At 40.6% G+C, this 25,806-nt stretch overlaps 1 protein-coding gene across 1 annotated transcript in view; it reads left to right on the top strand.

The window, feature by feature from the left end:
* The window catches only part of LOC310842950 (uncharacterized protein), a 579,207-nt gene extending 556,638 nt beyond the window's left edge, over window positions 1-22,569 (top strand). The window contains exon 2 of the mRNA XM_083735307.1: window positions 21,925-22,569. Coding sequence (XP_083591433.1) covers window positions 21,925-22,421 — 497 coding nt within the window. The 3' untranslated portion in view covers window positions 22,422-22,569. The remainder of the gene's footprint in view (window positions 1-21,924) is intronic.
* The last annotated feature ends 3,237 nt before the right edge of the window (window positions 22,570-25,806 follow it).

Below are 25,806 nucleotides of genomic sequence, written 5' to 3'. Positions count from 1 at the left end.
TGGAAAAGCTCCCATTTCTGTAAATAAATAATAAACACCAGCTAAATTTGCTAGATACTGTTAAAAAACAAACAAACAAACCTGCTGGCATATAGTCTGACAAACATAAAATAAGAAAGCAAAGGAAGGGAAGAAAGAGGAGATGGAAAATTGGTAGCGTGCTGATGGCTTCTTTGACTTTTGATTGATTGATTATTGTATAGGTGCTGCCTATGCTAATTTCATAGTGTGTGTAGTTTTAGTATTATATTGATAAATCGCTGCAGGGTATTGCTTTGTTTTACCTTTTGTGAATTTTTTTGTATATTTTAAAATGTTGCCTTGAGTCTCGTTCTGGTAAAGGCATTTAACAAATGCAATAAGTACATAAATAATACAACCATTGACTTTTTTTTTGCAGAGAAAACCCATGCATGGCTGCTCAGAAGGAACCCCCATCAACTTAAGCAGAGCTTTCCACCATGTTAGTGTATATAAAGACTGAAATCTTAAAGAAACTGAAATTCTAAACTTGTTTTGCTTGAGATTTTAATCTGTCAGATCTGAAGCAATGCAGGGTTATTGCTCAGTGGTCAGAAAAGACTAGATAACCCGGTCCAAGTTTATCTTGATTTTTGTCTAGGACCAGGTTATATTTCCCTACAAATGTACATCCAGTAACTCAGTGATAAAAACACAGGGGAAAATATGAATCCCCCCCCCCCGCTATTTTTTTTACAAAAACTGCAGAGCTGAACAAAAAACATTCTTTTCTGCATACATTTTTTCATTTCTTCTCAAATAAACTCAGTATTCTGTATACAGAGAGGGAAAAAAATTAAAAGAACACACATAGGTATTTAGTATTCACAATTCAGATCTGAATCACTATTGCATTAAAATTAGGGTCTGCAATAAACTTTTCTTTATTTTTAATAGAAAACCTGATGCAATATAATTGTGACTCGGCAGAATTTGAATCATAGAATTGTAGAATTAGTTGCCACTTATTTTTTTCACACATCTAGTGAAAATATCATTGCACATGTTGCCTGCTCAGGAATACTTATAGGAAGAAGAGGTTCTCTTGTACTGATAGCAAAGTATCACAAAATATCCCTGTCATCTGTAATACCTTTCCTGCAATTCATTTAGCTGTGCTGCCTCCACTGTTCATGTAGTTAAGTTGCAGAGGATGTGATGCTTTGCATGAAGAAAATCCCAGGTTCAGTTCTCAATATTTCTAGTTAAAAGGATATCAGTTTATCAAGACTGGAAGAGAACATTAGAGAGCTACTGGCAGCCAGAGATTACAGCACTAGGTAGAATGGATCAAGTTACACAGCTGAAATATATATATACAGATGAGTAAAGGAAATTATTAAGAGAAGCACCAAAATATAATGACCCAATTTGCCAGTTTGCTACCAAGCCTACCAAGCCAAATTCAAAATATAACTAGCATTCTGAAACCCATAAGCAACCTGAAGGTGTATCACCTCCTATATCAACCCAAAGGTCAGCAGTTGATGTCCTCCTAAGTTTTCCACATCCAAGGGACATCTGTCATGCAGTAACCAGGGAGAGGGCTTAGTCTACAGTGCCTTCCTAATTATGGAATACTCTCTCCCTTGAAATACAGTTGCCACCAAAGGACAATTTACCAGTGCCAACTGAAAACCCATTTATTGCATTGGGTCTTTATGGGAGGGAGGTGGGGGCTGCCCACCTGGGTGGATTTAGATTACAGTGGTACCTCTAGTTACAAACTTAATTTGTTCTGGAGGTCCGTTTTTAACCTGAAACTGTTCTTAACCTGAGGTGTGCTTTTGTTAATGGGGCCTCTTGCTGCCGCTGCACCGTGAGCACACGATTTCTGATCTCATCCTGGGGCAAAGTTCTTAAGGTAACTCTTCCAGGTTAGTGGAGTTTGTAACCTGAAGCATTTGTAACTCGAGGTACCACTGTATTCTTGTTAGTGCTTCATCTGTTGTGACCTTATCTACTCCTAATATTTCCCCCCAGTTTTTTCCCAGCATTGGTTGATTTAAATTTATATGATTGTACTCTGCCCTGACACCATATTCCAATGAAGGATGGGTTAAAAATATTTTGAGCAAAAAAGTAAAACAATCAAAATGACCTAATAATCATTACCCTTTCAAAGTCCGAATCAAAAACTATTCTATAGGTGTTTGCTTCACATTTTAAGAATGGTCTTGGAATAGAAGCAGAGATTATGAAAGTCCTGGGAGGTTTAATGCAAAGGGCACATTTATGGTGGATTTATATATGCTGAAAGGTTGTAAAGAAAATCCACAATTGATGAGCATGAAATAAATTGTAGATGGGATAAATTGCAGGTAAGGGAGATTGTTGTATTTTACTAAGCATTTTCTTGCATAGTACAAGGGAGGACAGTTTTAAAGGTTTTCTGCTGGGTATCTTTAACTGGTTAGCCTTTGGGGGTTTTTTGGTAACTCACTGACCTGGGAGGTGTCAATCCTGCTAATCTGTTTTCTCCAACCCATTGTGAGAAAATGGGAACAGTCAGTTTACTGCCTAGCTGGAGGCTACAAAAACTGGTTCTCCACGAGGTTAGATCTGGCATGTGGAAAAGATTTTATAAGTGGCCACCACATCAGTGGTCAAGTGATTCAATTCTTAAAAACAATTCAATGAAACAAAGTTTAAAAATCATCAAAAGGAGAAGAATTCTTAAACTAACCAGAAGAATAAAATTCATGCTAATAGAAGTAATGGAGACCAAATACATCCTATTACTTTTTGTAACAGTTAGAGGCACTAAGATTACAAGAAGAGCAGGTAGTAATAATTAGAGAAAGAGAGGCGTTTCGAAGACCTCTTCTCCTGAGGGCATCCTACCTGTACTTCCCAAATCAGAGCTATTTAAATTAGGTTATATTAAGATTCCCCTTCAGCCTTAATATTTATTTGAAGGTGATAACCTAATGGACAAAATATTAAATGTACAAAGGCAACACTGCAGCGTCTGTGGCTAGGTATTGGGAGCGTATTGAAATAGCTGCACCAGCTCACTGTTTCCAAGCTCACATCAAGGATCCAATTTGGACACCATGGGTTGATTCCACTGTTAGTTCAACTCAGAGCTGTTGGCACCTGTCTGTCTCAAGGGACAATGGAGTGCGCCTCTGAGGCTGAAGTCAAACTGGTTGCTAGAGCACCAAAGTGACTTCCCTGAGGCACAAGCCTGGACAATGTGTATGGAGGTCCTGGGCTTCCCAGACAACAAGACACTCCTCTTGGCATTGCTGATGTGATCCAAAGGGAAGCAGAGTAATATGTTTCAAACCAGCTTGGCTACAGGAGTTGTCAGAAGGGTCAGTTGTTTCCTATTTCTGGTTTCATGCAGCCCTACTCAAAGTCTAGTTTGTTTGCCTGAAGAAGTGTGCATGCACATGAAAGCTCATACCAATAACAAACTTAGTTGGTCAAAAGGCAGTTTACAAAAATAAGGTAATCATAATAAAAATACCTAACAAGCAGAAACATCCATTCCCTTAAGTTACATAATGAACAACAACATAAAAAGCCATTAGCCTCCAAAAGCCCAACAAAAAGATGTGTTTTTACTGAGCACAGTCATGAAACTAAGTTTGGGGCAAAACATACTTCAGTGGGGAGTTCCTTCGACAGATGCAGTACCACCACCAAAAAGGTTTATGGTGGCGACATCTATTCAGAGGACCCAGCTATTTGTCACTACAAGTTCATATTAGTGTATGGGAATCACAGCAAAAATTGTAGAAGATTTCTAACTAGTTATGTTTTAGTAGTTTAGTTGATTCTTTCAATATGTAACAAAACACCAGAAATGTACATATGGTGAACAGAAAACCCCAACTGTGATTCTGCATGCTTAAACAACAGGGCACTATTCAGTGTAGGCAGAGATGAAACTTAAGGTTTGCTCAGCTTAAGAAGCCTGGAGCCCATCTGTGCTCTTGATGCATGGTTAATCTAAACAGGATGCTTTCAGTTGGATGAGAAATTAAAGCAACAAGGCAGCAGCAGGAAGGCTAGAGCAATGAATGAATCAAGACTGCTGGCTCCTCTGCAAATCAAGAAAAACATTTCTGTTTCCTCCCCTGTTCTGATCCAGGCAGTGTTTCTTAAACATTTGGGACATTCTAGTGATAAAGAGCAGCCTGAAGGAAAACTCCCAGTTGCTAAAATTAGTCTGTCACTTAGAGTATAATGAGAAGTAACCTCTTTTGTCCTAGGCAAAGGTGCTCGAGAGGGTGGTGGCAGCAGACCTTCAGACATGCCTGGAAGAAACTAATTATTTGGATCCATTCCATAGGACTGATACTGCACTTGTCACCTTGGTCTATGACATTTGCTAGGAAAAAAAGATAAAGGGATAGGAGAGTGAAAAGGTCAGGGGAGGGGGGAGAGGTCACTTCCTGGTTCGCATGAAGAAGCCATTTTCAACGGAGCCCAGCAATGGAAGTGTGCAGCATTGGGTGTTGAAATATTGTGACCCCTAAGAATTGTGCGCATGGGGCAACCGCCGCTGTGCACCCTATGCTGTGCCACGGCATCTAAGGGAGGTTGGGGGTTGAGGGCACTGTACTTGCATGGTTCCACTCTTATTTCCAGGGCCACTTCAAGACAAATGCCAGCTCCCTAAGCCTATAAAGTGAGATGAGTGCCGCAACCCCAGAGTCGTTCGAGACTGGACTTAACTGTCAGGGGTCCTTTACCTTTTTATTCATCACCATGGAAGTTGCCCTGTGGTTTTCAACAGGCTTCCATCTTGTCCCCCCATGCTAATTAGCATCTATATGAAGCCGGTGGGAGCTGTCATCAGGAGATTCTGACATCCAGTTCTATGTTCTGTCTGAATCTGGGGAGATGCAGTTTCTACCCTAGATGATTAGTTCCTTTAGGCAAGTTTGATTTTCCCCTGGTAGTGAATATGCTCTTGTACCTGCTGGAGCTCCTTTCTGCACGGAGCTTCTGACAACACATACATTAAACTCTAAAAAGAAAGAAAGAAAAGGATGATGGATGTCTCCCACATGTACAGAAACCTAGCTAGACTGGCAGCTGAATCTTACTTTGGCAGTAAAAATGGAATAGCTTTCCCCCTTAAGTGCAGTAGTCTTGAACAGGGTGTGACTGATACCCAGCAGAGGGCAATGGTCACTGTTGCCCCCTCACATAGGCCACCTGAGACAAATGTCTCACTGCCTGATGCTCTGCAGACCTCTGTAGGCAATACCATGGCCCCAGACCAGTAATACTCAGATGAAGAGTCCTCCTACAACATCAGCCCTGAGCAGACAGAAGTAGCCCTATTCTGACACCAGAGACTGCATTTCATTCCTTGAGCCACAATGAGACACCTTTGTCACCAGACTCCAACAACTTGACCACAGATTTGTCAGAGGATCAAGAAAGTCCCAAGGCGGTTTCTCTGAAGCAGGTCATAGAGCTGGAACCCCACTATCTAGAAAAAGCCAAAAGCTGCAGTCAAGGGTCCAGGCCCTCAAACTGTCTAGATGCAACACTCATCATGGCTACCTAGTCCAAACTAAAGCTCTGCCAAATAGCATCAATACAAGACTGGGTCGACTTGCCTTTTCTGTCTCAGCTGCAGGACTGCTGTCCGTGGTCCTGAACTAACATCTTGGTCCTTGCCAAGGTCCTGACCCTCTTCTTGCCAGGAATGCCAGTCATGTTCCTGCTTATTTCATTACTTTCACTTGTGGTAAGCATGACCATGGATCAGAACAGCCACTTTGATGTGAACCACGGATACACCCCAAGCTGGGTTTTCAAAATTTGGCCTAATCATGCCACAAAATGAGCTTCCCAATTGTGGTTCAGACTTACTATTTCATTATTGGATCTGCCAACAAGGGTGGGGTGGGGGGATGAAAGACTGAACTGCACCCTTTCACTACCGAATTGTTGCATCCAGAGCTATAGCCCAGCGCCTAAATAAATAAATAAATCCCTCTCCAAATATTTCATGATGTCTCTTTTAATTGCATGTCAGAATGAGGCTCAAGATAACAAAACAAAAAAACCACCCTGCCAAGGAAGTGGTAACACTATACAGCAGCAATGATAGATGGATTCAAAATGAGGAATGACAGCTACGCACCATCTTTTAGATTATCCACAGAATAGCTTGTTAAAATGTTGGAAAAGCAAGAGAGATGTCCTACTTTACTGATTATGCATAGAGAAGCCCCACCAGCTACTCAGTAGGAGGTATGAGAATGTCCTTCGCAACTCTGCTAAGCTCAACTGAAATCAAGCCTAAATGTTCAGAAAAATAATTTATAATCATTATAAATAATGCTAACCATAAAAGCCAGAGTTTAACCGCTCAGAAACATTTAAAGGGTACTTTCCCCCAACAGTAGTATAACATGATTTCTTTTATCCCCCCTTTTTTTTGTTTGAATGCCATTAAAATATGCACATTAATGTGACAAAGTTATTAAAGCTATAAATCTCTCCTTACTGTATAGATGTTTTTAATAAATTAGAGGAATGTCATTGTTCTGTATTGCAAATATCAGCATAAAAATATATCATTCAAAAATTGTCATGCATATTGATTTAAATTTTTGAATTTATGGTATGAGCGAAAATGACTGCAAAATTTGCATATAAAAGAAGCTAATCCCCAGGCTCTGCATAGAAATGCAATACACATTTTGCAAGAAAAGAAATCAATATGTGTGCTCAAAGGAACAGTAAATCTAAACTGCTTATCATTTATTGCTAATTAATTGGTTAATTAATCAATGCAATGGGCTTATTTTAAATCCTTTTGTCATCAGTTGCTCCAGATGGCTATATAAACAATAGCAACAATCTTCAAATCACATGGTCAATTGATTTTAAAGGAAGCATTCCACAGTAAATTGTTACTAGAAAAAGACTGAACCTTGTTAGGCTCTCTGTTAAATAATTATAAATAGAGGTGCACTGAAATTTTCAGATTTACAGGGGATTAAAATCCTCGCCTCTCAAACAATCCCCCCCTCTAAGACATGATCATGTGCTCCTGTTCATGCAGTATGTCACCCATCTGAAATATCTTCAGGAATCAATAAACAAACAAAAAAGGGGCATTCTCAATAATCACTACAGCAACCCAAATTAATAGTTGCTTCTTAGTTCTTTCTAGGGATTTGTGGAACTGCACTAGAAAGTTTCATAATTCTGTTATAATAACCTTTTGCTTCCTCTGAAGTTCCTTGGATACAGGACCTTCCAAATTTGCTTTTCATAAAAATCAGGGGCATCTCTAATAACACCCTGGTTTTTTAAATGCTGCTCCTCAGTTAGTTTCTTCAACAACTCTGCTTTCAAGCAGAACATCTAGTGACTGTATCATGACACACACTCATTGAACAACTTAATTAACAACCTAGATTTACGATGGCTGTGGTTTAGAAGAGAATGTGCATATGATTAATCCCTAGTCAGAGGAGAGGACAGTAAAAGTGTTAAGTGGGCAGGAGGGAGAAGCACCATCTGTATGCTGGCTTCCATTACCCCTAGTGGGTAACTTTTCATATCCATGGGGCTCCCTGTACATTTTAAAACCTTGGATAATCGGGGTTCTAAAATATGCTGGCAGCCTTTGTGGGTCTATAATACTCTCCAATTCAGATGGTTGCATTCCATGAGTTGGAAGGCAATGTAAACAGTGATCTTTCAATTCTATCGCAGTTTTAAAAATTTGGAGATGTATTTTTCCTTCCAATCTCGATGAATCTAGTCAATAGCAACTCCTACATCCAGTGGCATCCCACACGATGTTCAAACAGGAATTGCATCACCTCTGACTATGGGGTAATCCTATGGAACAAACTGTGTCCTGACCCTGAAACAAACTTTCATGATAATAAGCAGCTAGATGTGTGTTTGACAGAAGCATCTAGCAATCCCGTAAAGCTTTTTTCGGATAACCAAGCTAGGAAACTCTGACTTTAGGTCAGCCGGTCACAGACCTTTAATATTAGATATACAGTAATATGAATACACTGCAAAAGGATACAAATCCAGATCCCCTCTGATGCCGACTTCACATTGCACTCACTGAACTGTGAAAGAATGCCCTGCTGCTCTATTGTTTCTTTCTGCTCAACTAGTATTTAACAAAGTAAGAGACAGACCCACTGTCTACCTACAGGAGCAAAGGGTGGGGACCTGTAATCCTAATTTCCTAATTTCATATCTTCTTCTTTGGTGATCACTTGTAAGATTGTCTTCCATAAACACGGTTTTAACAATGAGTCTGTAAGTCACTGTGGAGGCCAATTCTGGATCCACATGCCCTTCCATAGTGGGGACATAGGTTTCCGGGTGGGAGTTGATCATGGTGTGGATTTGCCAAGTGTGCCTTCCTCCTAGCACGTTTCTCCCTTGTGTCCTGAGTTCGAGTGTCTTTGAAGCCCATGACACCTTTGGTAAAGGCTGTTCTCCAGTTGGAGCGCTCGCAGGCCAGTGTTTCCCAGTTGTCGGTGTTTATACTATTTTTTTAAAATTCTAATTACATGCAGATTAGAAGGAAGGAAGGAGGGAGGGAGGGAGGGAGGGAGACAAATGTGTGGCAGAAAAAGAAACGGGAATGCACCTGCCTACTTTAGCTTCCAGTTCTACCCTCTTATAACTCTGGTCCCACTGGCTGGCAGTATGCACCCCTGATGGATTAGCTACAATTGAAATATTATTATTATTATTACTACTATTATTATTAGGTAGAATCTAACTGGGTTTCCCCAGCCACTCTGGACGGTTCCCAACAAAATATTATAAACACAATAAAACATCAACCACTAAAAACTTCCCTGAATGTTCCTTCAGATAGTTGCTTATGTGTTTGACATTTGATAGGAGCATGTTCCGCAGGGCAGGGACCACCCCTGAGAAGGTCCTCAATAGAATGCAGACCTCAATGGAAAAAAGACTGTCATTTGCTTCTCACATATATCTTCCTTAAAATATATATATATAGTGAAGTTCCCTTCCCAGGTTGCATATATGTGTAAATAAAATATTTATTATAAAGAAACCATAGTCTGCCTCACTTCCAAAAGGGAACATGAAACCTGGGTAAACCTGGAACACCTAGAATCGTGCACCCTTGGAGATTGTGGGGTGGGACTATAAACCATATATATTAAACTTTCCTGGATCCTTCACCTCCATCCAGGTTTGCTTCACTAAATCACCGCTTGATTTTTATTTTTATTTTATTGTTGGTTCTTCTTCCTCACTGGTTACAGTAGCTCTCATTTCCCCCCTCTTAAAACTTCGGGGCAAACTTTAAATCTTTTGGTTTTAGTGAGACATATAAAATACCCGAGGGACAGCTTTAAGGTTAGAGAAGGACCGGCTTACACAATGAGCTCCTTCTTGCTACCAGCAAATTCAACAGCATCCACCTATCAAAAGAAATGTCATGACAGAAGGCTGTATTTCACACAGGCTGGCAATAGAATTTAGGCTATTTCAGGTATGTGTATTTTTATTACAAATTGAGGCCATATTGTTCTCCTTAACCACACCTTTGGCATTCAATGTCGCATATAAGCCACAATGCCTTTTGCATCCCTGTAGATATAACTTACTAAGTACTTACATGCAATACATTTAAAGCTATTTCTCATTTTAAATGGAAACCACCTGGTGAGGTGACTGCAGTAGGAAAAAAGAAATCCCAGCCCATGTTTCTTTGCCCCCCTGCCACTGGAAAAGGTATGTAAGACCTATGTATTTTAATAATGTACTCCTTCATTTCCATCCCTCACCCCCGCTGCTTGTTTTAATAGCAATCAGTTGGTAGGCCAGAAATATATAAATGCACATGAATGCTGAAAAACTGTAAAGAGTAGCAGCCAGATGGAATGGATGCTGTCAGACAACAGCTAATGGAGAAGAGAAACCAAAGTAGATAAGGCTGGCAGATGATTGGTTTCAAGGTTGCCCTGCAAGTAAAGTATTTGTTAGATGTAAATTTAATTAAATTTTATGAAAATAAAGGCTTAAAAAATCATGCAAATATCTAATTTGCTAACTCTGAGGCTTTGCTTTTACACTAATTAGGGCAGAATGGTGTGTTCTGTCTTCTGGTATATATTTTTTCCAGAAAAGTCTGCTTCTTTTAGTTTCTCTCCCCCCCCCCCCATCAAGAGAATATGCTACAAGTGTATTTCAATGAGCAAGTTTGAAAAGTCTGTGTGTGTCAAATTCACTTTTGTGCAGGACATGCAGTTTTTATTCCAAGCTAGTATTGGAATACTTTTTGAGAAGTTTCATTGGGAGTGTTGAGACTGAGTGGCTGGTTGTGATTAAATAGCTTGGAAACACACATTTAAATTATATTGTGAAGCACTTACAGTCTGTGTGGTATTTCGTATAAAGTTTCCTCTCCGCCCATTCACGATCTCGAGAAAGATCCCGAAAAAAGAGGCAATAGTTGTTAAATCTGATGCAAAACACATCCATCTCCGGCCATGTATCACACAGTCAGGTTGAAACCACACATTACAGGCAGTGGTATAATTCTTTTTTGCCAAGGGCTTAAAAAAAAAATCAGGTAAAATAGCAACCATGGCTTCAGAATGACCAGGGGACTGACTGCTGCTGAGATAGGGCATTTTTCATCCTTTCTTTCTTTCTCATTTCTCTGATCACAGTTGCTACCCAAGGTTTCTCTGTAGTGAAAAATAGAAGAGGCGACATTGCCCTGTTCAGATGTCTTAAATCCCTCACACAGTGTGAAAATGAGCACACCAGCTCTGCCTATTTGCCCTCCACAAACTTTTGGGATAACTTTTGCAGTAGGATGCTTTCCTATTCATGAAGTATGCTTCTCCTTACTCTCCCTAAGTATGTAAGGGATTTACAACTCCTGTATGCGGCATATATTTCACCACTCCAGGACGAAAGTAGCTGGCGGTGCACCGCAAGGATGCAGCCGGTTGTGCTAATTAGATTTGTAAAAAGAAGGAATATTAACGCGTATAATTATGCAAACTGTGATGAAGATTCCTCGAGCTGAAGTGTAAACCTCGAAAAAGTATCAGCCATTTAGCATTGCCTGGAATTCCCCATCTCTGCAGGGGTGAGTAAGCACATTGCCTTGAAAAGATGCCTTTGAGGTAACACCTTGGCTTATTTCACAAATCTAATTAGCACAACCTTGATTCAATCCTCTTGGTAGAACAGCTCACCTTCTTTCCCCATGTGTGCAGTTTTGCATCAGGCTCCAGAGAAAGGGGGCAAATGGTGGCATCGCCAATGTATACTGTGTCATGTGAGCTCTGCTTGGGGCAGATCCAGATTTGACTCTGAGAACCTTCAGAGAGCCAGTGTGGTGTAGTGGTTAAGAGCGGTAGATTCGTAATCTGGGGAACTGGGTTTGCGTCTCTGCTCCTCCACATGCAGCTGCTGGGTGACCTTGGGCTAGTCACACTTCTCTGAAGTCTCTCAGCCCCACTCACCTCACAGAGTGTTTGTTGTGGGGGAGGAAGGGAAAGGAGAATGTTAGCCGCTTTGAGACTCCTTAGAGTAGTGATAAAGTGGGATATCAAGTCCAAACTCTTCTTCTTCTTCACCACTCCCAAGCCAATCTCCTCCTCTTCCTTGATGTTGCCCAACTTTCCACTGAAATGGGATCAAAGTAGGTTCAACTGGCTACTTTTCCCCTAGCTGAGCTCACTTCTGAGGCCTAAACGGCCTCGGTCCGGTATACCTGAAGGAGCATCTACATCCCCATCGCTCAGCCCAAACACTGATGTCAAGGAGATAAAGAATTACACAACATTTAGAAGACATCTGAAAGAAGCCCTGTATCGGGAGGTTTTTAATGCTTGATGTTTTTTATTATGTCTTTAGGTATGCTGTAAGCCACAAAATATCATCATCATCATCAACAACAACAACATTAATTAGAGAAAAATAGACTGCAATATGGTTGACTAGCATCTGTGCAAAGAGCCTTAGCATCAGACTGCCTGGGGGAAGATTGGTCAGAATTCTTCCTCTTTCCAAGTGCTCCTCCAGCAAAAATAAAATAAATAAATAAAATTAGAAGTATTAATATAGCAATATGTTAATATAAGCACACATGAGAGAAATTTAACCATGTTAAAGTCATTTGCTTTATACATTCTTTCTCTGGTGAGTGTGCTCTCCGTTTTACCTTACAAAAAAAAAATGGTTAAAAAAGTGTGCTTTAGCCGGACAAGGAGTTTCACTATAGACAGACAAAAGTTCTTCCAGCTAAACTTCTGTGGGGTAACAATGACATCCTGTGGATAGGTTTCCTGGCCTTTGAGAGTACTCCCAATGAATAAAGGAAACTAGTTTAAAAGGTAATGTAATTCATTTTGGTCACTTCTATCTTTAATTAAAGATACACCAAAATGTATTTAAGAAAAGGCAAGAGCAATGACATGTTAATAAGAGAGAGGGAGGCTTGTACATTTGCGTGTTGAGGTTCCCATGCCACCCCCCAAAATAATTCACACATCACACATCAATTTTTGTTTAAGGTTTTTGGCATAATTTTGGCCACAACTTTATTCCAATACAAAAAATGTGAGTGGTTGCTTAGGCATTGGTTATGACTATTTGTCCTTGCCCCAGGGACAGAACTGACTTCTGGATTCCAGCGGAAGCCAGTGTGGGAAACAATTATTGGGTGAGAAATGAAGCTGGGCATCAGTCCCTCACTTCTCACCCACATGTTCCTGTGGGGCTTGCATGGCTTAAGTCCAATGCCAGGGACAAGGACAAAAAGGATGGCAAGCCCCTGGATTCCTTTAACAGAATTCCCTTTCCGCACCGCCATTGGGAGGGGTAGGCACTTACCCCTCCACCAACCAATTTTAACCAATGCCTAACCGCCAACCTTACAAGTTGTGATGATTTGCTACGCAGTAGGCAAAAACCAACTGGCATGAGCCAATCAGCCAGATGGCAAAATTCCTACCAGGCCCCTGCACCAAGGCAGACGACCCCATGATAGGCATAGCAAGGTCAAGCAAACACCACCCCCCAATTACAGGGAGGGTGGGCGGGTGATCCGTTGCAAACAGCCAAGAGGACGCCCAAAGCTGGGCGTCCAGTATTTAAAACCTCTGACCCCACCTCCAAATTTGGCAACATTCAATTCTCCCCAGGGACCCAATTTAACCATTTCGCTGCTTGGGTTTTCTCCCAAATCCACCCAGCAACAATGGGGTGGCTTGTATCCCCAACCTTATGGAGAACACACTTTGCAGGAACACCTTTGAATTTTTTTTTATTTCAAGAAAGCCCCTCCCGCTAAAAAAAATATTGCCAAAGGGCAGGGAGCTCTTTGGAGTTCTGCAAAATGCAAACCAAGTATATTTCTCATTCCACTAATCCCAGGAACTGCAGTCCAGCAAGTCAGGCTATCATTTAATGATGTAATCTGAAGAGTGTGCACATTTTTTATCAAAACAGACACTTTCTGAAGCTATGCATGCCTACATTTCTTTAAATCTACAAAAGGGTAAATTAAACTGATAGTGTTGGAAGTAGAGTAGGAAATAGAAGAACATGAATGGAAAGAAAAGAAAGGAGGAGACAGCGACAGAGCTTCCGCTTGGGGCTTGGCTAATTCACCTGCACAACAGAATGGAGTTGTATCTTTAACAAAATACAAGCTGACATGGAGCCTTAGTTGGAACTGTTAAATCTGTTACCAGAAAGGAACAAGGACTTAAAACAACAAAGACTTAATTGACCATCTTCTAGTACTGGCTGCCTTAACTATTGCTAGATTAGAAAGGTGGGGGAAGGTATATAATTTAACAATCTGAGGCTCCCACTCTACAAATAGTGCGAACTTTGTGAAATAATTTTAATAAACTGAAAGAGTTTCTGAGATTGATGGTGGAAGATGAAAGACTTACGTAAGAAAGGGGAAAGGGGGAAATCATGTTTTGATAAAGAAGACAGATGAAGGAATAAACATGAAAATATTTTACTTCTAAAGGGAAGCAGAGAAGAAAAGAAGGCAGCAGCATTGAGCGAAATGTAGATAAGGCATCCCAAGTAGAACAGTAGCGTTTTAAAGCGATCTGCAAATAAACTGTAGGGATTTTAATAAGAGCTAAGAAGATATCTCAATGTAAGTTCAAACACAAAAGGGTTCTGGGGGGAGGGTTTGTTTGCAAATGGGAGATAAAAGAAATGGTTATCAGCTTTAAAACTAATTAAAATATAATAAACAGAATAGATAATTGAATGTAAATGTTTGGGAGATGTGTACATAGGTTCACAAAAATTCTGTGAGGGGAGAAGGGAAAATAAAAGCACTCATAGTGTTCCATCTTCGAAAAAAGGAGTAGCCAGCATTTCAAAAGTTAATGGGGGGGAAAAACAATGAGAGGAAAATAATCACAAGACATAAAAAACAAAATGCCACTAAATAAAAAGGAGTTCAAAGCATGAATGTGGATGCACACACCCCTCTCGCGTCCCTATGTTCCGTAATGTGCAACCATTCGGCAAACACATGGATAAAACAAAGAGCAAGATGGGTCACTAAGTTAAGGTTACCAGACGTCCCCGTTTCCTGGGGACAGTCCCGGATTTACAAATCAGTCCCTTGACAAAATCCATCTATTTAGTAGGAAGTTGAAAAGTGTCCCCGGATTCACTGAAAAAAAATCTGGTAACCTTACACTAAGTAGTAGTTCAGAGCAGAATGACCTAAATAGTATAAAGAAGAAACAAGTGAGATTTGAAACAGGGGTGCTTGACAGCGCTTGGAACAGAATTTCTCAGGGTCTTGTGAGCATAATCACAGCTCAAGGTCAGGTCAATGAAAATAAGAGCTGCATCAACCCCTCTGCCCACATGCTTATTTGGGGATGAACTGCTTACGACCTGTGCTACAAGTCACAACCAGAGCATTAGAAAGCACTTGGCAATCTTCTTCAACCGCATTCCACCATGTGCAACTGGAGACCATATTTAATGAGTTTTAATCATCCCAGCTCTCCCATTGTAACCAAAGTACACCTCAGCATGCCTACTGCTGTCAACCATGAAATTATTTTTGAGTAATGTGCATTTTTTTTTAAAAAAAGAGAGAATCCGCTCAATTTCTATTTCATTTCATTTCCTGTTATTTTATTTAACAACGCTTCACCAAATTTTATCTTGCTTGCTTGATGACATCCCTTGACTGACGTTTTCCGTCTCCATAATGATGAATTTTATTTCCTGGGAAAATATGGCCTTACACCATGAGACCCACCCAACCAAAACCAACGTTTCTTTTGCTACACTGGATTTGTTTGTTTCAGCTCATCATATTTATTTAGCAGTTTAAATCATAGGGAAATCATGTACTAAGCCCTGAGGACTGCCTTTCCTTGAGCATTTAAATCGGGGGTGGGGGTGGGGTGGGAAATGATGGACAAGTTATTTGATATATCAAGGCTGTTTTCTTCACTTGATTTGGTTACTTTCTCCATCCTGAATGATTGCTTTTCCCTCAAAGGAGCAATCACCAGCAGGAATGCTTCAGATTATATGTACAATTAGGGTGATCTTTACAATAAACCATAACCCAGTGCTCTTGCACTCAAATGGGAAGCAGCAGCAGTATCCTTGTGTCCTACGTGAGTGGTTTATGATACTTTGCATACAGCCTTATGATACAGCCTTTTGAAACTGTGCCTAATCTGGGACAGTTATTAAAGTGTAGCCTTATTGGAGTTCACCGATTGGGTCTACATTGCTCCGGGACAAGAGGAAGGAAGTCAAATGACACCGAGGTCGGTTCAAAGAAAGAGTTTTTTCTGCTCTCCGGATAGCAGAAGGCACTTGCGTGGTGAGTCCACAGCAAGTCCAAAGAAATGAGAAGTTCCATACAGTTCCATATATCCTCCAGGCACCCTCTCCCTCCTTCCCCAGGAATCCAACCACGTCAGCCTATGTACGCAGGTTGACATCACATATGTTCTTGCTTTGGTATTCTTAACCATAAAAGGGAATTCCTTCCTGTACTTCTGACCATAAAAGGATCTTCCTCTTCCTACTCTTATCATGGAGGAAGAGGTCATCATCTCCGAGAACACACTTCTGGCATTGTTCCCGGACTTAGGTCTGTGCATCTTTTGTGGTTAGGACATAAGATAAGGCACTGACGTGTCTTCTCTGTTCTACTGGTGCAGTCAGGGTAATCCCTGCCATCACAAACTGATAAAGGAGAGGGCTCTGAGCACAGCTGGGTTTTTGTTTATACATTGACTCAGAGCTCAAGTTAATGGTTTTTAGCTATGGAAAAATAGGTATTTTGGTGCAGTTTCAAACTGCCTGCACAGTCAGTTTTGGGTTTGGGAAACCCATTCCTTCAAAAGCACTCCCATTAAAATCAAAGCAAGGCAACAGGACTCATATAAGCTGTTCCAGAATCTAGAATCCTTCCAAAACAGGACTTGCAAACTTTCCTTACACGCTGTGCATTAGGATAAAATGCTGCAGCTCCTAATTTTCTATAAAGCCATGCTCTCATGTGATTTCTATAAATCCATGCTTAATGAGAGATATGCAAACATTTGCTGGGTCATAAGGTATGTCTCAGTATGATGAGCTGCACCATCAATAGCACCTTCTTCAGTAATCTCAGAATTACTGATTTTTGCATGATGGCATTTGAGAACGATTGCCTCCTAAGTCTGTCCTGTATTCTCCTGCCAATCACCTCCCCTTCATCAGCATTCACCTTGCGCTAGCTGTCTGTTATTCCGCTGAATATATTAGTTAAACAAGAGTGGGGGGGACATGGATGGAATGGATTATGAGATGCTAAGAATTGCAGTATGTTGCTCATATAATTGAAGTCTTTTCACATTCTAGCGTTGGAAACATCAACAACTTGCTAGCTAACGATGTGCAACACTCTTGTGTGAGACCTTATGGCAAAGTTATACCACAGTGCAACAGATGACTTAAAAACCAATGACAATTTTTGTGTGTGTGTGGTGCATGCAGAATTTATAAATAACATCCTCCACCTCTTGCACACACACAAAAGAAGGATTCCCAAAAACATTACATGCAGGGAAAAAATGTTATTAATTGATGCAAGAGACACAAAATCAATGCATTATCTATATAACATCACGCCTTCCATATTTCTCAGGCAGCTATTGATAGATGTTCTTTCATACTACCATTAATTTACTATATAATAAAGCTCCTCCTGATGGCATAAAAGGCCTGTAGTTCTTCTTTCCTTTGTAGGGGTTGAATATTGTGTGTGATTCCCCACTTCTCAAAAAAATAAATAATAATAATGCAATAGTCCAGATATTCTTATGCCGAACAGATAAGTCTAGATTAGCATACCCTCCAACAATTCTACGATGAAAATAGGGACATCCCATTCCAGAATGATGATGTTGGTTGCCCCAGCTACTTTGGGCATATATAAAAACATATATAAAACATATATAAAAACATAATAAAACAACCTTTTTTAAAAAAAAAACAAAACAAAAAACTTCCCAATACAGGATTGCCTTCAGACAGCTCAGGGGTGGATAACTCCATTACCTCCAACATTTCTCCAATGAAAATAGGGACATACTAAGGAAAAGTGGGACATTCTGGGATCAAATCTGAAACCAGGACAGCTTCTTGAAATCAGGAACATCCCTGGAAAATAGGGACACTTGGAAGGTCTGGATCAGTGGTTCTCAAACTTTTTTTCCTAGGCACCACAGTTTCAAAATAAAGCTTTCCTTGTGCCACACCAAATTTTTAATTGATAAGAAATACATTGAGCCAGAAGCATACCTTCTGGGATTAATTACAAAGAACTGGGATTGTGTGAAACATTGTTCCAGTACAGAAATCATGATATGTACATGACAAAATTTGTAAGGGGAAAAGGGGGGAAATAAACAAAAATAAATAATATCTACAAAACAAAACACAACAATAAAGATAAGAGTGTAAAATAAGGTCAAGCATTGATGGAAGGAAGTAATATTTTAGTTTAAAATTTGTTATAAGTATAAGTCAAGGTGGTGGGTGGGAAAGGGGAGGAATGTTTGGTTTGGTCTGTGAATTTTTATTTTTGATATTTCTGTATTTTTATCTCTCTTTTTAGTTTTCGTTTCTTCTGTATTTTTTGTATTTTTGGGGTTTTTTGGAAAATTAATATTTATTATTTTTTTTGTTAAAAAAAGAAATACATTGGTAAATGAAAAGAACTCCCAGCAGTGTTTGATTTATAACACAGGACACAACTACTTTATAATATGGTCAGGGGGAATCCAGAAAGTATAAAACTACGCAGCTACATAAGAACATGAATCATTCCCAAGATAGAATATTGATTGTCCTTGAATCTTCCTGCCACACTTGGCATCCTCTCTTGCCACACCAGTGTGGTGTGCCACACTCTTTGAGAACCACTGGGCCAGATCTTTCAAAGTTTCCCTTCTCTGAACCGCTGATCAGGGCCGTCTTTACCACTGCCGGGGTGCAAAGATCCGCCCAGCGCCCCCATGGTTATGAAATCACATGATATTATGATGAGGGCTGACCTGAATGGTTCAGGAGGATGTCATTGGGTTGCAAATGTTAAGATTGATGTGATAGAGATGAAAGGAAGAAACAACCCCAAGAATGGCAAGCCAAGTTGATGGACTATGCTGAAATGGCAAAATTAATTGGGAAGCTCAGAAATCAAGAAGACAAGAAATTTAAACAAAGAAATGAGACCATTGTAAGCAGCTTAAAACATTAGCAGGATTTTAACCACACTTGTAAAGTAATGGAAAGTTTGGATAATTTGGAATGACAAACAATTTGGACAAGTATTGATAAGCAGCTGTAAATATTACTATTTGGACCCTTGGAAAGGATGGGGGGAAGTCAGGAGATTCAGAGCAATCTTGATATTTGGATTCTGAATTGTTTTTTGATGTATGTTTATATATTTTAAAAATCAAATTATATATATATATATATATATATATATATATATATATATATAGCTTCCTTATTTTTGAGGCTGTCCCTGTGCACACTTGTATTTCGATACAGGCCTATATTTTCACTTAGTGCCTGTATCTTTTCCCTTTGTGTTTCTGTGGGTGTAACCTCCAGTCTGGGAACCCCCTTTTAATTTTTTCTAGCGCTACAGCACACAGTTTGGGAGTGACTCATGCAAGTAGGTACTATGGTACCTCGGGTTACATACGCTTCAGGTTACATATGCTTCAGGTTACAGACTCCGCTAACCCAGAAAATAGTGGTTCAGGTTAAGAACTTTGCTTCAGGATGAGAACAGAAATTGTGCTCTGGCGGCGCGGCGGCAGCAGGAGGCCCTATTAGCTAAAGTAGTGCTTCAGATTAAGAACAGTTTCAGGTTAAGAACAGACCTCCGGAACGAATTAAGTACTTAACCCGAGGTACCACTGTATTTAGGTGTACTGCTTTGTACACAACAGAAGTCTGTTGATTTTCTTAAATGTGACTGCAGGACAAGCAGATTGAAAGCATGCTGTATTGAGCATAGTGTTGCACACTCTAGAAGCACATGAAACCTTTGTGGAAATTTTGTAAGGAATCCCTCTTATCTATTTGGCAACTACAGAATTTCTCAAGAGTTTGATTGGTTCCAGATGTTACTCATGTTTAGCAGTGGCTCCGAAAATAAACTGCAGTTTTCAATTGAGGTTGATTGCTTTTAAAAATCTGAAGAGTTTTCTTGAAATACCAGTATGCCCTTATATAAGGCAAAATAATTTTTTAAAAGCCTTACCTTCAGGAAAGAGAGGGGACAGCAGGCAGGGCCAGGCTTAGTCAACAAAAGAGGCTTTGTTTGGCTTCGCCATAAGGACAAGCCAAATGAAGCACAAATCATTGTTTCCTGCTAAGGATTATGGGACTTGAAGAGGTTTGATTGTTTCAAGTGGTGTTTGCAACCACTAAATAATCAGGCAGGCATTAAATAATAAACACTCCATGCTCCCTATATGCATTTTGCTTTGTCCTTGTGCTGTGTGCTGAGTCACTTACGTGCCTTCCCTTTGTTTTAATGGCCTGCTTACCTACCTAGTTCCACATTTATTCATACAAAAACCATTATAGGAAAAGCTGTTTGAGCATTTTCTTGTATTAAGATAGCTCTCTGCTACCTGCTCTTCCTACCATCATCTTCAAGATAAGACTTTTTAGTGCTATTAGGGAGCTGGTTATAGCCATGTAGTATGGGTTCAGTGGAGGGCTTGTTTGAGCGGGTGTTATATGTATTATTCGACTCAATTCAAAGTAAAAACAACAAAGCGTTCTGGAACCTAGTGTACGGAGGATTGAAAGCCGAAAATCAACTAACTCTACCACCAATTGCAGAATCCAAATGGTCCCAATACTTTACATCTGTATTTAACAATCTACACAGTGAACTTAAAGGAAATGAAACCACTAAAAACAAAATTAATAAACTCCAAGAGTGGCCAAGGGTAGAGGAAGAGGAAATTAGAGCGATAGTTAAAAATTTCAAATCGGGGAAATCTCCTGGGCCAGACGGTCTACCAATAGAATTATTTAAGACCTATATAGATTGGTGGGCAGAACCCTTAGCTCAACTGTTTACTCTTATAGATAAATACGGGATCATACCTGAGATATGGCTAAAATCAATAATTATTCCAATCTTTAAAAATGGCGACCCAAAAGAACCAAGGAATTATAGACCGATAAGCCTACTATCAGTGATAGGGAAAATCTACGCTAAGCACCTCTTATCTAAACTTCTTACCTGGATGAAAAATCTAAACTTACCAGGGAAAGAACAAATAGGTTTCTCCAAAGGTCGCTCTACACTAGACCACTGCCTTATACTTATGCATCTGGTTGAAAAATACAGATCCCAAAGGCAATCTAAGATATACGCTGCTTTTGTAGATTTTCGTGGTGCATTCGACTCAATTGACCGCCCAAAGCTGTGGAGGAAACTCGCAGAATTAAAAATTGATCAGCGCTTATTGATTCTAATGCAAAATCTACACTCTTCCAATACCTGTCAAGTCAAACTCAACACCAAAGGTCACCTTTCATCAGACATCCCAAACACGAAAGGGGTAAAACAAGGGTGTATTCTTGCCCCCTTTCTATTTAATTTATTCTTATCAGACTTGCCAGATTACCTTCAAAAAATAGAATCACATGCCCCTAAACTTAATCAGAAACCAGTTCCTCTCTTATTATACGCAGACGATGCTGTCCTACTATCACTAACGAGCTTGGGTCTGAAACGTCTTATATCTTCACTGATCCTTTACTGCGAATGTAACAAACTCTCTATAAATTATGAGAAGACAAAAATTTTGGTCTTCTCGAATGGTCGGAAATTAGAGAAATGGAAAATAAGAGGGCAAGAAATCCAACAAGTGAAAATCTATAGGTATCTGGGAATCTTATTCCAGAGCAATTTAGGGTGGGCTACCCATCGCACAAATGCCATAAAACAGGCAAAGTGCACCTTATCAGCAGTTGCCCGCTTTTATTATCAGAAAGGTAATCAATTCATTCCTGCGGCCATTCAGATATTTCAAACAAAAGTGCAATCCCAGATACTCTATGGAATCCCGCTATGGGTCCAAGCATATAACAGTGATTTAAAAAAGATTCATTCCAGCTTTCTGAGACGTATTCTTGGACTCCCAGCTGTGATCAAATATGAAACAATGTGTGCAGAAATAGGCATACACACAATGGAATATTGGGCATGGTCCACCTCAATAAAGTACTGGTTACGCTGCCACTTTCGCTGCCCCCCATCAAGTCTGCTCGCTGATTTGCTCAAAGACTCCTATAAATCAAGTTGGTATCAGCACCTCGAAAAAAAGATTGAATCTTTAGGTATCGAGCTGGAGCCCCTGTACAATTCTAATGAGCAGTACATTTTTCATAATATTCTAACTAGACTAAAGGATGTCGAGAGACAAAATATTATGGCAGCTGTAAACAAAATTTGCTCCCCCATATTCTATGATTTAAATATCTTAGATAGCAGAGCCAATTACGTCACTAAATTAATAATTCCAGCCCAACGTAGGGCTTTTATGCTGGCCCGTTTGAATGTTTTTCCCTCAGCATTTGTCAGGGGAAGATATCAAAACGTTCCTAGGAACAAGAGATTCTGCAGATGTTCTATGAATGTCCCGGACACTGTTGAGCATATTCTCTTTCATTGCCCACTGCACAGTACGCTCCGTCAACGCGTGCTGTCCCCTCTTTCGGCTGGTCTGGAACCCCAGCAAGGTGAATGTGTGGGACTCTACCTATCCGACGCTGACCAAAGGGTAACGGCGGGGGTAGCCGAGTTTTTGGTAGCAGTCCTCCAAGGAGCAGGTTAACAAGGAAAACCACTGATTCTAGACGTATATATATATATGTATGTAGCCAACTGCAGCCTTTTTATATATATTTCAAGGCTTTTATATGTTATTTTCTCTTTTATGGTTTTATTTGTATAATGCCTAATAAAGGTTTGATAAGTAAGTAAGTTATATGCCTTCATGAAATTGGGGCTGCTCCGATGCAAGCTCACATTTTTAGCACCCCCACTTTTAAAACACACCCCTTTCCTAGTTCTCGCAATTGTCACTCCCTGATTCTAATGGGTCTTTGCCAACACACCCAAGAAAAGATGAAGACGATGGTTAGCAGGTTGTATTTATTAAGATATAAATGTGCTATGATCATGCAACAAGGATGAAGAAAACTCCTCCCCCCTCCCTGTGTGCTCCTTGGGCATATGAACCTGACATGCACATTATGGTCCCGTTAGCCAGCTTTCACCCCGATGTGCATGACAGGCCCCAAAACAACTCTGGCTCAGATATTGACTGGGTATTTTCCCAAATCTACTCACCCACCTGGACCCAATGCCACAGGAGACACTCAGCTTCTCCCCATTCACCTCCACCTACAACACAAAAGCTCAACAAGAGCTTTTTGATCTTCCAGAAAAATTGTGTTACCCTCTACAGAAAGATGAAGACCGTTATCCCCATATCACGTTGGGGTGTCTAATTTACTCTGACTGTGGGGGATGTAAACTCCCTACCCATGTCGCTGATCCAAAGTTTTAATCATATGGTTGGTCTTCTGTCATGCCCCATCAACCTAATTTGGGTGATTGTCCTACTGTCCAGATCTGCCTCTCCAAAAGCTCCGAGCAGACAAAAGAAGAAGAGTTTGGATTTGAGAAGTCAAGTTACAGGGACCCACCAGATGTCAAAGAGAAAAACAACTACCAGATTTTTAGAAGACATCTGAAGGCAGTCCTGTTTAGGGAAGCTTTTAATGTTTAACAGACTATTGTATTTTAATATTTTGTTGGAAGCCACCCAGAGTGGCTGGGGAAAACCAGCCAGATGGGCGGGGTATAAATAATAAATTGTTGTTGTTGTTGTTATTCTTATTATTCTTCTTATTATATCCTGTTTTATTACTACCCTAAGGAGTCTCAAAGCTGCTAACATTCTCCTTTCCCTTCCTCCCCCACAACAAACACTCTGTGAGGTGAGTGAGGCTGAGAGACTTCAGAGAAGTGTGACTAGCCCAAGGTCACCCAGCAGCTGCATGTGGAGGAGCGGGGAAGCAAACCCAGTTCACCAGATTACAAGTCTACCGCTCTTAACCACTACACCACACTGGATCTCTTCTGGGACATGGAATCAAAACCACTGACATGATCTCTGCTAACAGCTCTAAGCTATCTCCACTTTCCTAGTTCTAGCCATTGTCACTCCCTGATTTCAACAAATCTTCCTCCCAAATGAGTGTGCATAAGATTTGCGACCTTAAAGTTCCAGAACAACCTTCTGAGTGTCAGATTTATACATTAGAACTGGCTACAATCAATCTTCTCCGTAAAGAGGAAAACATATTTCATCCTTGCCATCATTGCAATGTTGCGCAACATTTACTTGTATCTCAAATTCCTGGTACATTACGCAGAAAATAAAATAAAAAACTGTATTAAACCAAGAAAAAGTAAGAAAAACATTTATGATTACTTTTTTAAAAATAGAGGTGAGCATTCCTCGCAGTGTTTTATGCTATCGAAACCCCACCTGCTCCAATATAAAATGGCTGTAGCAAGAACAGCGGCACCGTTTCATATTTTGGAGGGAAGCACAAGGATCCCCAATATATTTCTTTCTTGGAAGGGTGGGGTGGAAGGAAGGAGTCTCAAAAGGCTGCTGTTGGATATTTTCAAGATTAAATTGCAGAAAAAGAATTGCGTGTCGAGGTCCCCAATCCACCCCCCAAAATAACTCACAACGGACACATAATTTTTTGTTTAAGATTTTTGGCATGATTTTGGCCACAACTTTATTAAAATACAAACTGTGAGTGGCTGTTTAGGCATTGGTTAAGACTATCTGTCCCCCCGCTTGGGGACAGAACTGACTTCCGGGCACCACCGAAAGACAGTGCGGGGGAAAGCAAGACGGGGAAGAATTGGAGCTGAGACACAGACCCTCAACTCTCACCCACCTGCTCCCCGAAGGCTTGCCGGCCCTAGTCCCATTCCAGGGATTGGACGAAAAGATGGCAAGCCCCAGGATTCCTTTAACGGAATTCCCTTTCCGCAGCAACCATGGAGGGGCAGGCCCAGCCTATCCTAACCCCTCCTCCACCAGATTTATAACCAATGCCTAACCACAACCTTAGAAGTTGTGACGATTTGCTACGCAGTAGGCAAAAACCACCCAGCCAGCCAATTTGCCAGGTGGAAAAATTCCTACCAGGCCCCTGCTCAAAGGCAGACAACCCCATGACAGTCATAGCAAGGTCAACGCAACAACCCCTTATTCTAGGGTGGGTGGGTGGGCGGGTGATCCGTTGCACACAGCAAAAGAGAAAGTACAAGGCTGCGTGCAGAGTATTTAAACCTTTTACCCCTCCCACCAAAATTGCAACATAACTTTTGCCCCAGCAACTCGGCAATCCAATCAATGCCCCCTGGCCATCTTGGAGAACTTACCCAGCAACAAAGGGGGTGGCTCAGTAGACCCCACCACAACATGTGCTCTCCCTGAAGGAGAACACGCTGTATAGTTGAAGACCATTTGATTCAGTTACTTTATATAGCTCATAAAATCAAAACATGTAGCTTCTCCTGATGATTAATTTCAGAGGGGGGTGGAGAGAAAGAGTGCGAGAGACTATAGATTAGATCAGTGATGGTCAAACTTGGCCCTCCAGCAGTTTTGGGACTACAACTCCCATCATCCCTAGCTAGCAGGACCAGTGGTCAGGGATGATGGGAATTGTAGTCCCAAAACAGCTGGGGGGCCAAGTTTGGCCATAACTGGATTAGATGGTAACATAGGGATAAATTTGTGCTTCCTGGGAGCACAGATCTTGCCAAATCTGGCACCGGTCAAGCTTTCTTGGGAAGTGCATTCCACACCCATATCCCCACTTGAGAACCTTCTTTTTGCTTATCTGTGAAAATGGGAAGGAAGGGAAGCAATTAGATTCATTAAGATTCAATGGTTAGACTTACCAATATATACTCCGAAGAATATCTCAAAGCAACCCATTTAAAGAATGGCAGGTGCTTTGAGGCAGGTATAGTGAGTCTGGTGTCTGCCAAATTCTTTGGACTACAATTCCCATCAGCCCCAGTCAGTATTGTCAGGGATGATGGGAGTTGTAGTCCAAAACAACTGGAGGGTACTACATTGGTTATGCATAAGTTATTCCACATACAGCCTGATCTTT

This window comes from Podarcis gaigeae (genome assembly GCF_964106915.1).
Source record: "Podarcis gaigeae genome assembly, chromosome: 4".
NCBI lineage: Eukaryota > Metazoa > Chordata > Lepidosauria > Squamata > Lacertidae > Podarcis > Podarcis gaigeae.
The sequence above is the reverse complement of the archived record's forward strand: the minus strand, read 5'-3'. Positions and strand labels throughout refer to the sequence as shown.